General features: G+C 43.1%; 2 protein-coding genes across 2 annotated transcripts in view; one reads left to right on the forward strand and one right to left on the reverse strand.

Moving 5' to 3' along the window:
- The window catches only part of LOC140845503 (uncharacterized), a 15868-nt gene continuing 797 nt past the window's right edge, over positions 1-15071 (reverse strand). The window contains exons 2-4 of the mRNA XM_073219739.1: positions 12238-12453; positions 11518-11850; positions 1-4954 (exon numbers count right to left, since the gene is read on the reverse strand). Coding sequence (XP_073075840.1) covers positions 4777-4954; positions 11518-11850; positions 12238-12453 — 727 coding nt within the window. The 3' untranslated portion in view covers positions 1-4776. The remainder of the gene's footprint in view (positions 4955-11517; positions 11851-12237; positions 12454-15071) is intronic.
- The window catches only part of C2H9orf152 (chromosome 2 C9orf152 homolog), a 21454-nt gene continuing 18232 nt past the window's right edge, over positions 11850-15071 (forward strand). The window contains exons 1-2 of the mRNA XM_017651453.3: positions 11850-11988; positions 12249-12447. Of these exons, the coding sequence (XP_017506942.2) occupies positions 12255-12447 (193 nt within the window). The 5' untranslated portion in view covers positions 11850-11988; positions 12249-12254. The remainder of the gene's footprint in view (positions 11989-12248; positions 12448-15071) is intronic.

Here is a 15071-nt window from a genome sequence, read left to right on the forward strand (position 1 = left end):
AAAAACAAAAAAAAAAACAAGGCTGGACAAGTAAAAAAGCAAAGCCAGGAATTGACTGGTGGAAGTGGAGAAGAAGTGATGGAATCTGGGGATCAACAGTCTTGACAAGTCAAAGAAAGGCCGCAATGGGATTGATCAGCAAATAAACTAAAATGTAGGAGAAGGTGGGCAGAATGGGATTTAAGAACAAATTTTAGAGGGAATGCAGTTTCCAGGGAAAATGAAGATTAAGGTAACCATGAGAGGTGAGGTGGAATAGAGGAAGATGGTTGGAATTCAGATCAAGGATCTGTGACCAAGGTATTAGATGGGTCACTGAGAAAGAAAAGAGTAAGGATGGAAAGAGTCTGAGGTGATCCATCTTCCGTGAATGAGTAGGTTGGTAGCTGATGGCAGCAATAAGGAGGGGTAAGAAGTTGGTGTAACAGCATGAATGAGTTTCAAACAAGTATGAGGTTTTGCAGAAAAGAGAAGTTGCATGTTAGGGGCATTGGAGGGCAAGCAAAAATCCCAATCACCTGACGAGTATGTGGAACGTTAAAGGTCAGAGAGTGGGAACCCTTAGGAGATTTCTGTTACGGAAAGAGGTGATGTTCCAACACTGCACTGAAGATATAGTGAAGCCTCCTGACCTAGATTCCAGCACGTACTGTGAGAGGGACTTGGAGGGAGAAAGGGTGGGGCAGGACTTGGTCAGATTAAGAGTTTGGTTCTCATCTTGGAAGCTTTTTAAAGAGAGCTTTTTAAAAAAAACAGTGATATGAGGGTTCTACCACCAGAGATTTTGTTTTAATTGGTCTTGGGTGTTACCTGGACACCAGATAATCAGATATGCAGCCAAGGTTCAGAACCAATGGTTTAGGGGATGACAGTGTGGCCAGGAGATGATGAGTGACTGGCTGAAGCCTGGACTTCTGGCCATAAAGGTGGTCAACAGGGGATTGAAACAGGACAGCCCTTAGTTTGATAGTCTATTAGAATGAGGTGGGAAGAAGTCCAAATTTTTGCAGGATATAGATATTTGGGTTCATCTCAGAAGCATCTTAGGAGATGAGCATAAACATCGTGGCTTTTCTTCCCCTTCATGAGGGTTTTTTTTTAGCTCTTTCGTACCACTCCATTCAACAAAACTTCAAGTTGCTAAGCTTGATTGCTTTGCTATGGACTAAGTGTTTATAAAGTTGATGCTCCATAACTTGAATACATGGTTAGCTATTTAAGACATTAAAAATGTTCATGTTAACTAAAGGCTCTATAAAAGTCTCAGCAACAGGACAGTATAATTGAACATCACATAAGATTGCCACCCCCAAAACAGATTACTAATAAGTCTAGAAATAGTGGTGAGCACTTTCCACTTTTTACTAAATTCATATAATAACGAACGTGAATACAGGATTTACAACTCCAGAGGATATAGAACAGGTTGTGAAAAGAAGACAAATATTCCATTACAAGGATATGCTATAATTTATAGTATAGCATGCTGCTCTGGACTTGTTCATAGTCTAACAGAGGAAATAGATGTCAAACAACTAAATATATGACCATCTTGACAATGTCAAAGAGAGGCAGCAGTGGGACTGATCCAATAAAGGCTCTGAAAAGGAAAGAGTAATTACTCTGTCTAGTAAGCCAGAAAACCTTTTGTGGTGGTGGTGTTTGATCAAAGCCTAAAGGAAAGAAAGAACATCCAGAGCATTCCAGAAGTAGCATGGGCTTAGGGGCACGGCAGGAAAGACAAGGAATCTGACAGCTAGAATTTGGTGCACGTCAACAGAGGGCACGGCAAGGGAAAGCTGGGAGCTTGGAGGCCTTTGAAGTAATTGGCCGCTAAGTCCCTGCTACACAATGTTTTGGGTCATGGCACACAAAGAAAATATCTGGGCAGCCCACAGGGTTAAAATGGAAAGGATTCGGGAACATCTGTATGTGGCTTAGTGAAAAAGTAACATAAATCATTTTAATACAAAAATAAAATATAAACTATTAGGGGTAGTGTTAAATATATAATTTGCATAACTCTTCCACAGAAATATTTATAAAAGTTATAAAAATTTATAAAATTTCCTATTTATAAAATGTGAAATTTCAAGCTTGTTTCCATGAACACAATTTCTTAAAGGGTTCCACTGTGAAATACAGAAGAATACATAACCCATGTGCAAAAATAAATGGAATCATTCTAAAGGTATGATTCTGTGAGCTGTTTCTTGCACTCATGTTCATACTTGTGAATGCCATCCATGTCACTATGTATCATTTTACTATAGTTCATTTGTGTGTCTGGCTGTATAGTATTCCATTATCTACAGCTACACCATAATTTATTTGTCCATTCCACAGTTAATGGGCTAGAGTCAGTCTCCGTTTTTATTTACAAACAATGCTGCCAGCGAATGAGGTTCTTTAAGGCATATGCTTGAAGTGGAGTCACTGGGTCACAGAGCCACACTTCAACATTAATGCATATATGAAATCACCTGGAGATCTTGTTAAATGCTGATTCCATTAAACAGGTCTGAAGTGGGATCTGAGATTCTGAAGTTCTAACAAACTTCCAGGCGATGCCGGTGCTGCTGGCCCCGGACCACACACTGAGTCTGCATTTGCTTGCTCTTACCAGATAATACCAGTTTCACCAGGTTCTTATAGGAATGAGAGTTCCTGTTACTCCCCATATTCACTGATATTTAGTATTATCAGGTTTTTTTTAAATTAAATCCAATTGAGTGGATATGGAATGGTATTTTCTGGTTTTATTTTGCATTTCTGTGATTACAAATGGTGGTGAGCATTTTTCATAGGCTTCCTCGCTACTCGGATTTTCTTTCTTGGGAAGCACCTTTTCAAGTCTTTTCCTCTATTTTTCTATCGATTGTTCATCTTTTTTAAAATTAATTCATCAGTATTCTTTATCCATTCTGGATGTTAGCTTTTTATTCATTTTCTGTCACAAATATTTTTCAGCTTGTGACCTGTCTTTTCACCAGCTTTGTAGATTTTTTTTGAACATTTTTAAAATTCCCATTTCAAGAATTGAGAACTTCCCATGCCCTCATCCCCATTCCCTCTTTCTCCTGGGACCACCACCATTCCTGCACTCTGGTACCAAACACGATGCTACGGAACTCACTGTGCCCAGAAGCCACTGCAGTTCTCTGACTGGCACTCAGGCCACAGGAGGCCCCTGGGACGGTCATTGTTACACAAGAACAACCTACCTGGATCAGGCTTAGGGGTCCTCAGTTTCACTTCAAGTGAGCAGACTCTTCCAACAAGTGTTTTTCACGAAATCTTTCAACATTACCCAGTGAACAAACAAGGGAGATGCTAATTTTGTGGAGTTTTTGAGTAAACAGATGATCATTTTGATGTCATTGAAACCTTCAGATCAGGTTGATAATGGCTTTTAACATTTGGGGGCTTTTTTTTTTTGATAGGTTATGCTACACACAACCAGTCCTAGTCAAGCTTTTAAAATTTTTCTCTCCATATCATAGCTAGTAACCACCGATTAAAAAGCAAACTTTAACCACACAGAAGTGACAGACACTTTGTGAAATTTAACAACTAGCATCTGAAATGACATTTAAAAGAAACAACAGTTCTCCCGTTTCTTTCATTGCCCAGTACAGCATTAAAACTTATTGTGACAATGCCAAGAGATCTCAAATGTGGTTTCGTGGTTTCATGTCTTCAAATCAAACCTTTTGAAATAAGAGTGCAGCTAACTTTCAGAATATGCACTGTTGGAGCAGTCAGCCTGTGCCACGCACAGGGCACATCGGAGACAGTCGGCAAAACAATCAAATACATGTGATGATGGAGATTTGAGGGCCACTGTTCACAGCTGGGCCTTGCAACCCCCCACCCCCAGCCTGCATAAATCTCCCTTCTCCAGCCAGCCATACCTTGGGGTTGAGCTTCTGAGTACCTGGGCTGTGTTCTGCTGCAGCTCAATGGGCACCTCGTCTGCAGTGCAGCAGAGGCCACAGGGCCGGGGAGAGGAGGGCAAGCTCAGCTCCAGCTACCACCCCAGGAGCACAGAAGCTACTTAAAACTGGAGCCTCTGGGCCCAGGAGCACCTGATTATGGGCAGGTCAACGTTTTGTGCCACACCGGTATCCTGTTTGCTTTCCCTGGGATATAGGTTGGGAAGCTGTGCTCCAGGAAAGAAGGAATTTGGGATGCTTACCACAGGGTTAGAAAGGCTACGGGAGGCCATGAATGATTAGAGCAGTTACCCCAACCCTGGGGGCAGTGAAATCTACTGGGTTTCCTCAAAGATTATCCTAATAGCTGGGCTGCACTCCCAGAGAGTCTGATTTAATTGCTGTGGGTGAGGCGCAGGCACCAGTAATGTTTCTAAAGTTCTCCCAGTGATTTAAATGGGCAGCTGGCAATGAGAATCACCAGATTAGTGTGTCCCGGGCAGAGAGATCAGTGAGGAGTCTACGCAGCAAGAAACTGGAGGGACTGAACTACTACTGTGGAGTTGGAGAGGACATGCTGGTATAGACCAGTGCTTCTTAGAGTGTGGCCTCGGATACTTCTAACAAATACAGATTCCTGGGCCTCCTCTAATTACAGATCCTGGAGATTGGACTCAGTAACCTGCATTTTAAATAAGCTCTTTCTAGGTGACACTCAGAACACTGAAGTTTGAGAAGTGATATTTTGGAGGGTTCTGTCATTACCAACAGGTGTTAACATAAAGGTGAAAAAACTGAGTTGAAGAATTTTTCAATACCCCCAAAGACACATGAGCATAATTCAACAATAGGCGTGCATTAGCATGAGCCGCAGTGGGTGGACAACTCTCCACCTTCCAAGAGCTGATCCACGGCCATCCTTACAGGCCTCAGTCCGGAGCTTGTGTCTCAGCAGTCTGTAACTGTGCAGCCCTGTGTCGCTGATGGGGGGCAGGGGGGTGAAACTGGTCAGGAAGAAACTGAGTGGAGGAAGCAATAGGAAAGACAAAACAGTCAACTCTGAATTAACTCACGTCAGCCTGTAGGCAGCTGATTCTTGCATTACAAAGTATCATTTACCTGTAATGCTAGAGATTCCTTTTTCTTTGTGTTTCAATTCTCAGTTCCTGGGGTACTTGCAAATTAGTGCAGTGTTTACAACAGTTGGATATGGCACCTGAGGAGCATTTTGCATTATTACAAAATTCATATTACTCTTGAATTTGTATGTAATATACAGGCCTACATGTAACATGTGAAACACAACATGTGAAACATGATATTACTTATATTTCTTTACATTGCAAATAAAATGGACATTGAATACTAGAGTAGGTTTTTTAATAAAAATGTTTAATACTATGTTTCACAAATTATGTAAAAATGTTGGCTTTATTGAATAATCTCTTTATATTTTTGTCCCTTAATGTTTGAGGCAAAATATTTTGAATATTTAAAGAGAAAAATAATTTTTCAAAATATGAGACTTTTTTAACTTTTAGTTTACATCTGTAGATGAAAATATATTCAAATTTGGACTATTTGAAAACAACTATTATTTTTTTAATCCTTTAGATCGTTGAAATGAGTATTAGTCACGATTGTAATAGAAATAGATAATAATGACAGTAAGGAAAAAAACTCAAAGAAAAAAAACAAAATTTCCAAAGAAGATTGCTTACATTTTTAAAAACTGGCAACAATGAAAGTTAGCAGACTTTGAAGATAACCTATGTAAAATTTAGAAATAAGGTTCTATAAATTATTCATTAATGAAGATTTAATTTATCACAAAAATTGTGAAAATGAATAATCATTCTTATCAAAGCCACACTTAGAATGTCAAGTCTGATTAAATCCTTGCAACTTCATATCAGTTAACAAGTGATTCTTCAGCTACTAATTAAAACATTTAGATGGAAAAGAGAAGTATTCATGTCAAATGCATAATTCAGAAGTAGCAGATGTAATTCGGGGTTGCACCTTGCAAGATAAAAGAAAATCATATCTACAAAACCAGTAAATTAATCAAAGGAACAAAACCTATCACATAAGTGTTACTATATTTATTGGGTAATGATATTGGAAAGTGATTCTAACCCTTTTCATAGTATTAGACTATTTCTAGCAAAACACAATGTGCTTCAAATTAGTGGTAATAATTTTCCACTGGATAAACACACTAAAAAACATAGTATTTCATTTAACATCAAGTTTTTCCAACGGTGTATTAAGCGTGTCTTTTTTATTCTGATGTTTTAACATCTGTAGTCATCTTTTTTCCTTGTAGATTTGTAGATTTTATGTATTCTAAATATAAGTCTATTAACTGGGTTTGTATATCCACTTCATGCTTGCATTTTTACTCTTAATGGTATCTTTGAAAGAAAGCAAGAATTTTTTAATGTAGTTCATTTGATCAATAATATTTGTATTAGTGGTTTTTCTGCCCTGCTTCAATAATCTTTGCCTTCCCCAAGTAAATAGAAATGATTTTATGAGTTCTTATAGAAGATTTATTGTCTTTTACATTTGGACCTACAATTCAACTGGACTTGGGTTCTATGAATGATATGTGAGGCAGAGAAATTTTTTGTGCATGGAATCTATCTGACTGAACACTGTTCATTCAAAGGATTGTCTTTTCCCCCAGCTCTTACTCCTGCCCCCTTCCTTCTGCAGACAGCTGGTATGAAGAACTGAGGCTGTTAGATACTTGCTTATCTGCCTCCCATGTTGACAGACTTCCTAAAGATCCAAATTGTTTATATATCTCTATATTTTAAATGTTTTAATTGAAATAGAATTTATATACAATATTATATTGGCTTCACAAATACCTTAGCAATTCATCAATTATTATATACGTTTCTAAATGCTCACCATGATAAGTGTATTCCACCTGTCACCATACAAGGGTATTACAATATTATGAACTATATTCCCCAGGCTGTGCTTCCATTCCTGTGTCTAAATTATTTTATAATTTGGAGTTTGTACCTTTTGTCCCCTTCTCCCAGTAGATTATTTATATTCTTATTCACATTTTCATTGCTACTTTTCATTCTCCTTTGACCATTCAAAGGGATGCCCACTCTCCCGGGAAGCTGGGCTAAATTGAGGGACGCAAAAGCTAAATAGAAACTCATAAAAGGCTGTTCTTCAGTAATTCACCAATGAGAAGTGGGCAGGCCATTCAGGCCTGTCTCTACCCAGAGCTGCTGAGGAAAAAGAACTAAGGGACAAATGGAGAGAGAGAGATTCCAGGAGGTTGAAGGTCCTGCAAATGTTTAACCTGACCCCAATCTCAAAAGCCCTTGTGCTCTTGGGCTTATCACATTTCCAAATGCACCAAAAAATAAAATATCAATTAGACTATCAGAGCCAAATTTAATGTCAAAACTCAAGAGGGAAATTAAGACAAACTGAGCAACTCTCATCTGGTTATTTCATGCTGGGTGATTTCTGGAAGCCCAGGGTTCATTAGCAAAACCTGCTGGGATCCAAAAGTCATTTTCCAAAGGATATAGATGCACTTGAAATCTTCAGTAAAAGCAGCAGCAGAGAACAGTAGGACTTCCAGTGAATTTTCCTGGCATTAAGGCACACATCTAGATCTGTGCACAAATTAACATGCTGTTCATCTGCCTACAGTGTAGGTGACCAACAGAGCAGAAAGCTGTGACTTGGGTTATAGTCTAAGCAGAAGCTCAGAACCTGGGTAACAAGACAGAGCAACATTTACGGGCTGGATAGTTGTGGGGAAGTCCAGGCAGAAAGCCTGTGAAAATAGGTTCACTATTCTTTCCTGAATCTGTGTAACAGGCCCAGGGCTCAGGTAGCGGTGCAGAAGGTCGAGGCCATCCCTTTGTTATGATCGGGGAGAGAAGTCAGAGCAGGGAAGTTGAGGAAGGCAGACTGTTGAAGCAGATCCCTTCTTCTGCCCCTAGATACCACTCCCATATAAATAAAAACAGGCCTGCCAGGTGTATGAACTGAACAGTTTGTCCAAAACTAGGTAGTTTGACAAGCAACCATTTAAATAATTCAGTGGTCCTCGGCTTTGGCTGTACCCTAGCCTTGTACTAAAATGCTGATGCCTGGACTCCTCCCTTCTGTGACTTGGATTCAACTGGGGTGGGATGAAGCCCTGGCATAAGTAACTCTAAATAAAGTTATTCAATATAACAATGAAGCAAAACTGAAGGAACAAAACAGCAGCAGACTCACAGACTGCATGAAGGGACTAGGGGTTACCAGAGGGGAGGAGTAGGGGAGGGCGGGTGGGAAGGGAGGGAGAAGGGGATTGAGGGGTATTATGATTGGCACACATGGTGTGTGGGGTCATGGGGAAGACAATGTAGCACAGAGAAGACAAGTAGTGACTCTGTGGCATCTTAATATGCTGACGGACAGTGACTGCAATAGGTATGGGGGGACGATAATTTAGAGGGTGAATGTAGTAAGCACAATGTTTTTGATGTGAAACCTTCATAAGAGTGTATGTCAATGATACCTTAATAAAAAAAAAGAAAGGGAAGTTACTCAAGTGATTCTTAATGTACATTCAGGACTGAGAACCTCTAATTAATTTAAACGCCTTAGGACTGCAGTAATCACACAATGGCTAAAACAGAAAATGATCCCCAAGAATGTGAGCCCTAACTGCTGAGGAGGGCTTTTCAATCAATGCAGATTTAGCATGACTTAATTTAAGGACAACTTAAAGATTAGGGAGCAAGGGATCAAATTGTTCCTAGATGTTAACTTATTTTTAAAGCTCATACAAAACATTATCTAATAACCTGATGAGAGTTATTTAACCTAGTTATTTTTAAAAGAAATTTTTACTCTAATAAAAAGTGGGAGAACATCTAATCTCATATCTGCATTAAACTCAGGATTCAGTATCACGGGGTATGGGTTATGGGGTAGTGAAATGAACTCAGCTCTGAGATAGCAGAAAGAAGTGGGTGCAAATGCTGTGTTGCCAGCGGGGCCTTGGGTGGGTGACTCAACTTCTCTGAGCTCCTAAGACAAGGATAATGATACCTGTTTCTCAGAAGGTTCCCAAGGATGAAGTAGGACAGCACAGTCATTGCGTCTTTGTTAGGCTCTACACTGGTACTATCTGGGTTAACTCAGGGTTCTGGGAAAGATGTTCAGGGAAGCTGGGAAAAAGTCCCCACCTCCCTGAATCCGCCCAGGGCTACTGCAATATGCCTGGGACAGGAGGCAGCCCCGGCTGGTCAGTGGTGGCTATTCTTTTCTCTAATGGTCCACCAACATCATGGTTCAAATATTTTCCATTTGCACTAACTGTGGATTTATTGGTTCCGTCTTACTCTGTTTTGAATGCTGATTAGCTGGGCCTATCACTCTCCTCTATGGGGATGTCTGTTCATTAAAGCTTCCACCCCAAGCCACTTCACAGGCCACTTGACAGGTCACGTGGCACCAAGCATGCATAAAGAAACCTTCTGAATAGCTGGCAAGTGTTCTGCATGGCCTAATACCTTGCTGGGCACCCCAGCCCGCGAGAACTCATTAAACAGCAGCAGAAACATCAAAAACACCCAAGCATTTTCTGTTGTTTGTGTGACTGTAACAAAAAGTCCCCACTAGAGGGCAGGAGACTTTAACTTAAGATGATGGTTTTCTGTTTTTTTTTTACAGGTGAATAAACCGGATAAATTTTAATTACTGAATAATAAATAATCATGGGTAACATTTCTTATATATTTCCTAAGGGCCATGAGCTCCCATAAGCATTTTATATGCATTATTTTATTTATTTATTGTATTCTTTTCCCCTAGTTCTTATCATAAGTTGTAATTATACAATTGTTAGCTGCTTTTCATTCTGTCCCCACAGCTGGACTGGAAGTTCCATAAGGACGTCTGTTTAACTTATAGTCAATACTGATTAGTGAGTCTGGAACACTGCAGTAGCTGAATAAGTACTTGTTGAACAAATAGATGTTGAATGAACTGAACCTTGATATCAAAACCAAAAGATGAAGGCTATTATTATTGTAGTACATTGTGTTTTGTGCTTAGCAAAATTGTTTTTAAATTTGTAATATCTCTTCTTAGGTATTTGAAATTAATTACAAAGTGCTTTTCCCACAGTGTTCCTTCAATAGCTTTTATATGTTTTATTTTGGGGGAAAAATGTTCTTTTTTAGAGAGTGATAGGCATTATCAAAACTAAATTCACAGAAATAAAAAAAACTAAATTCACTAAGTTTCCCTCTTTGGAAAAACTTGTACTATTAACTTATTTTGATTAAAGTCATTATAATTATCTAGACCAATTTGTTAATTTGCATTCAACAAAATCTTATATGTTGATGCCAAGAAATAGCATAGAAATCATGTTAAGAAGGAGTTTAACAGAAGCTGCACCAGCCTGAGCCATCCATCCCCTGTTTTAATAGTTAGAACATGAAGATGGGCCAGTGTCAAGAGAAAGGTTAGCCTCTGGGACAAGAGTGGGGAAAAAAGACAGTTGGAGGACACAGCGGAGGTCTCCCTTCTGCCCATCAGACAAGGACTGACACCAGCAAATGCAGACACTGAAAAGGGTAAAGAGAGCTACTTTGGAGCATCTCTCAATGCTGTCTATGCACAACTGTCTAATGATAAAACTTCTAATAATGAACTGTATCTTTTTCACAAATGACGTTTGCATCTTCCCACCAAGCTTCTAACTCCCTCCTGATGACCCAAAGACCACGGGCACCTCAAACATAACTTCAAAACAAGTCCCACCTCCTCCCCCTCCTGCAGGTGGCCCCTGCCCTGTGCCTGGCTCTGTGACGGACTACCATTCCTCTCTCTGGTATGGGTTATTGTGTCCCCCAAAATTCCTGTGTTGAAGGCTTAACCCCAGGACCTCAGTGTGAGGTTATTTGGAAATAAGGTCATTGCAGAGAGATAGTTCAATTAAGATGAGGTCATTAGAGTGGGCCCTAATCCAACATGACTGGTGACCCTATAAAAGGGGAAATTTGGACACAGAGACAAGCACACAGGGTGAACGCCATGTGAATGTAAAGAAAGAGATCAGGTGATGGTTTTACAAGCCAAGGAACACCAAAGACTGCCAGCAACCCACCAGAAGCCCAGTGAGAGGCATAGGACACATTCTCATTTACAGTCCCTGGAAGAAAACAACCCTGCTGGCACCTTATTCTTGGACTTCTGGTTTCCAGAACTGTAAGACAATCATTTCTGTCATTTAAGCCAACCAGTTTGTGGTACTTTGGCACAGCAGCCTTAGAAAACAAACACATTACCCAGGGAAGACTGACCCTCCCTCTCTCACGGACCACATCCACTGACGAGGTGTCAGCCAGGTAACCTCCAAAACGCCTCCTAAATTCAGCTGCTACTCTGTTTCCACTGCCTCTGGAGGCGTATTGGGTAACAGGGTAATCTGTAGACCCGGTATAAGGAGAGGATAGAAAGGGACTTGGTTGGAGCTGGCGAGCAGAGGGTCAGGGTGCACCTAGCCAGGGTAAGATAAACACTGACTTACTTCCTGCTTGGAGAACGCTGAGACCTCAGAGGCTGCACGGGTGCCAAAGAGGTGGGGCTGGCTGCAGGCTCCACCAACTTTGGGCCTGGGCTTTCTTCTGGGATGTGGGTTGGAGGATGAGAGATCTTGGGGGCGCCTTTCCTGCCCAGAGTCCCTAGGCATGGCTTCGGCGTGCACATCCCCGAGGCACCAGCTTTGTGTGGCTGCAGAGGGTGTCTCTTTTCCAACTGAAGACTGAATGGGCAGCTTTGCTGATGAGTGCCCAGGTTCCGGTCCAGGAGGCGTGAGCTGAGCTGAGCAGCCGCTTGGCATTCCCCAGCATCACCTCCAGCTCTGCCAGAAATGGGAGAGTTCACTTCTTTGTGAAAATCTCGGAATTGGATTCTCAACTTTGGGATCAAGCAGTGAAGGACCCGGAATACGACACCTCCTTGGGCCCCAGAAAGACTGAGAAGCTGTGCTTGCCTTTCTGTGAGCCCTACGCCTGCCCTCCCCAAGCCCACATACCCCTCCTTCCTCCTCCCCAGGTGTCCTCCTAGCAGCCCTCCTCCGCCTTTCTCTGCGCCCCCCACCTCCCCCTCCCCTTTGCTTCACTCCCTTCCCACCTTTCCACTTGGCCCTACAGCCCCTCCCCTTTCTCCCTCCCCGTCTGTCCTCCGCCCCTCACCCGCCTCCAGCCCTAACTCCGCCACCACCCTCGCTCCGCCCATCAGTGTTTACCTTCGTCCCAGATCCGGATGAAGGCGCTGCCCTGCCCATGCCCGGCCCTGCCCCGCTGCTGGCGGCCTGGGTCTCACTCCATGGCTGAGGGCTCCGGCACTCAGTCCCTGGGGAAAGGGCCCCCGCTCAGCGTCCAGCTCCTGCGCGCACAGTACGAACTCTGGAGGCGGCAGCAGCGGGCCCAGGCCCACCTTGTGGTGCTCCCGAAAGGTAGGGCTAGGCAGGTGTTGGGCAGAAGGGGGGGAGAGGAGAGGAGGATGCCTGGGCAAGAGGGGAGGAGAGGAGGCCGTGGCTGTGTGCAGAATGGCGGGTGGAGCTGCAGGCAGGGAGAGCCCTCTTGGTGGGGAAGAGCAGGGAGCCGGGTCTGTCGGAGTCAAGCCAGGATCAGGGGGACAGAACTCAGCTCCGTCCCAGCGCCAGCTGGACCAGGGGCCTCTACCCAGCGTCTGGCAGGCAGTCCGCTGTTCCTGGCCTCTGCTCTTATGCTCTGATCTTGCTAGACAGGTCTGCCTGGCGAGCTGGGCTTGGCTCCCCGTTAGGCCAGGTGGGCAGATGGGAGCTCTGCTTCCTGGCTGGGTCTCACCGAGGCACCCTGGAAGCCAGAGAAACTGCCTCTGGAGAGAGACGTGGTGTTTCCTCCAGCCTGGGTACCGGCCAGAGGACGCACAGGGCTCAGGCGCTCAGCAGGAGCCCTGACTCTTAGAGCTTCACTGCAGCCTCGAACAGTGGCCAGGGTGGTACAGTGGGACACAGAGTTCCCCTCCTCTGAGGAAAAGCCTCTTCCCTTTGGGAACTCAGATTTCATTCTGGAGGAAGGTAGGAGCACAATGCTCAGAAGGCAAGCGATTATCAAATCCCAGCCTTCATCCTCAAACCCAGGAACAGGTCAAGGGAGGCGAGAAGGTCCCCTGAAAGGTCAAGGCTGTGCCCAGAGGTTTCTGTGATTACTTGTATAGTTCAGGACTCATTGAGTGGCCCATGCTGCACCAGGCCAGGCTGGGAAGGACTCAGGGGCCACAGGGACCCCACTGTGCAGGACAGGAAGTGTGCGGCCTTTGGAGAAAAAGGTGACACCTCTGAGCTAAAGGTGCCCATCTCCCACTATTTGGGTGTCGCCAAGTGGGATCCTCTGCAACTGAACTGGCACAGCCAAACAGCCCCCCACCCCTGCAGGGCATAACCAAAAGGTTCCTAAAGCCCTATCTCATCCTCAAGGGTCTTTATTCATTTAGTCGTTCAGCAAACATTTATTAAGTTAAAACCACAATCAAATGAAAGCATGCCCCAACAACATCTCAAACGTAGGGTGCCCCATAGAATTCACCACACCCGATCCCCAGCGGCCCCTTCTCCTGCCTTCTATAACTAAGTCCTCCCTCGTCCTGTGATAGGTTGGGGCAGATTCGTGCAAGGTGGAGTGGTCAGGCAGTGCTTTCCAAGGACGTGGGAGTCTTTCAGGGTACTGCCAACAGTTGCCATTCCACGTTCCTTCTCTAATTGGGAGCTGCAGGGTACTGATGGCATGCTCAGCTACTTGTCTCATATCTGAAGAAGAGCCCGCAGTGAGTCCCAGCTCTGCCATTCACTTGCTGTGCCACTTTGAACAGGATACGTAAATTCTCTGTGTCTCAGTTTCCTCATCTGTCAAATGGGAGTAACTACAGTACCTAAAGGATAGGGTTTTTGTCGGAACTGAATGAGTGGATATGTAAAAACTCCTCACAGATTTATATGCTGACTGGCTGAGGACCGGGTCACCTATGCCATGAGTCTGGATCGTAAGGACACTTGAAGTCCTTGGACTGGGTGTGAGTAATAAGGTAGTTCTCCAGGGAGAAATCAGGGTAAGATTACAAAAAAATCAGGTAAAGTGATGCTAGGAAAGCAAAAAAGCAATTTTGTCTACACTTTAGCAACAGGACAGATGGTGGTACCATTCACTGAGGTAGGGAATGCAGGAGAAAAAGATTCCTGACAGAGAGAGATGCATTTGTGTTTGACTACGTAGTATTTGAGGTAGCTGTCTGTAGAACTTCAACCAGCCTAAACTTCAGGAGAGAAATGTGGACTGGACCTATAGATATGGGGTCATCAATATAGACGTGGTCATTGAAGTTGTAGGCATAGATAAAAATGTGGGGGGTCTGTGTGTAGATTGATAAGAGGCTGGCATGAAAATGAGAGTTCTGGGATATTCAGATATTTCAGGGACAAGCAGAGGAAGAGAAGCCAAGGATGTAGAGCGAATAGTCAAACTGGTAGGAGAGGTGCATTTATTCTGAAAAAGGAAGGAAGTTCTGACAGTGCTGAACCTTGGATGAACATGGACGGAACCTGAGGACATTATGCTAAGTGAAATAAGCCAGTCACAAAAGGACAGCTATTAAGAGTGCACCTATATGAGGTGCCTGGTGCTGTCTAGTTCACAGAGATGGGAAGGAGAAGAGTGGTTGCAAGGGGCAGGGGAGGAAGAAATGGACAATTGTTTTTAATGGGTGTAGAGTTTCAGTTTGGGAAGATGAAGAAATTCTGGAGATTGGTTGCACAACAATGTGACTGTACTTAACCACTGAACTGTACACTTATAAATAGCTAAGATGGTAAATTTTATGTTATATGTATTTTACCCACAATTTTTTTTAGCGGTAGGAGGAAACCAGAAGCTATTAATATCATGAAGCCAGCAAGCAGAGGGAGTTTAGAAGGTAGAGCTCCTCTATGTCAAGTACAGCAGAGAGAACCAGGAAGACAGAGTAACCATTGAGACACACACACAAAATTTATTTCAGTATCTCAAGACATTGGGTTACATTTAGAAGGGCAGGAATTCTGGG

Source organism: Manis javanica, chromosome 2, assembly GCF_040802235.1.
Source record: "Manis javanica isolate MJ-LG chromosome 2, MJ_LKY, whole genome shotgun sequence".
NCBI classification, from domain to species: domain Eukaryota; kingdom Metazoa; phylum Chordata; class Mammalia; order Pholidota; family Manidae; genus Manis; species Manis javanica.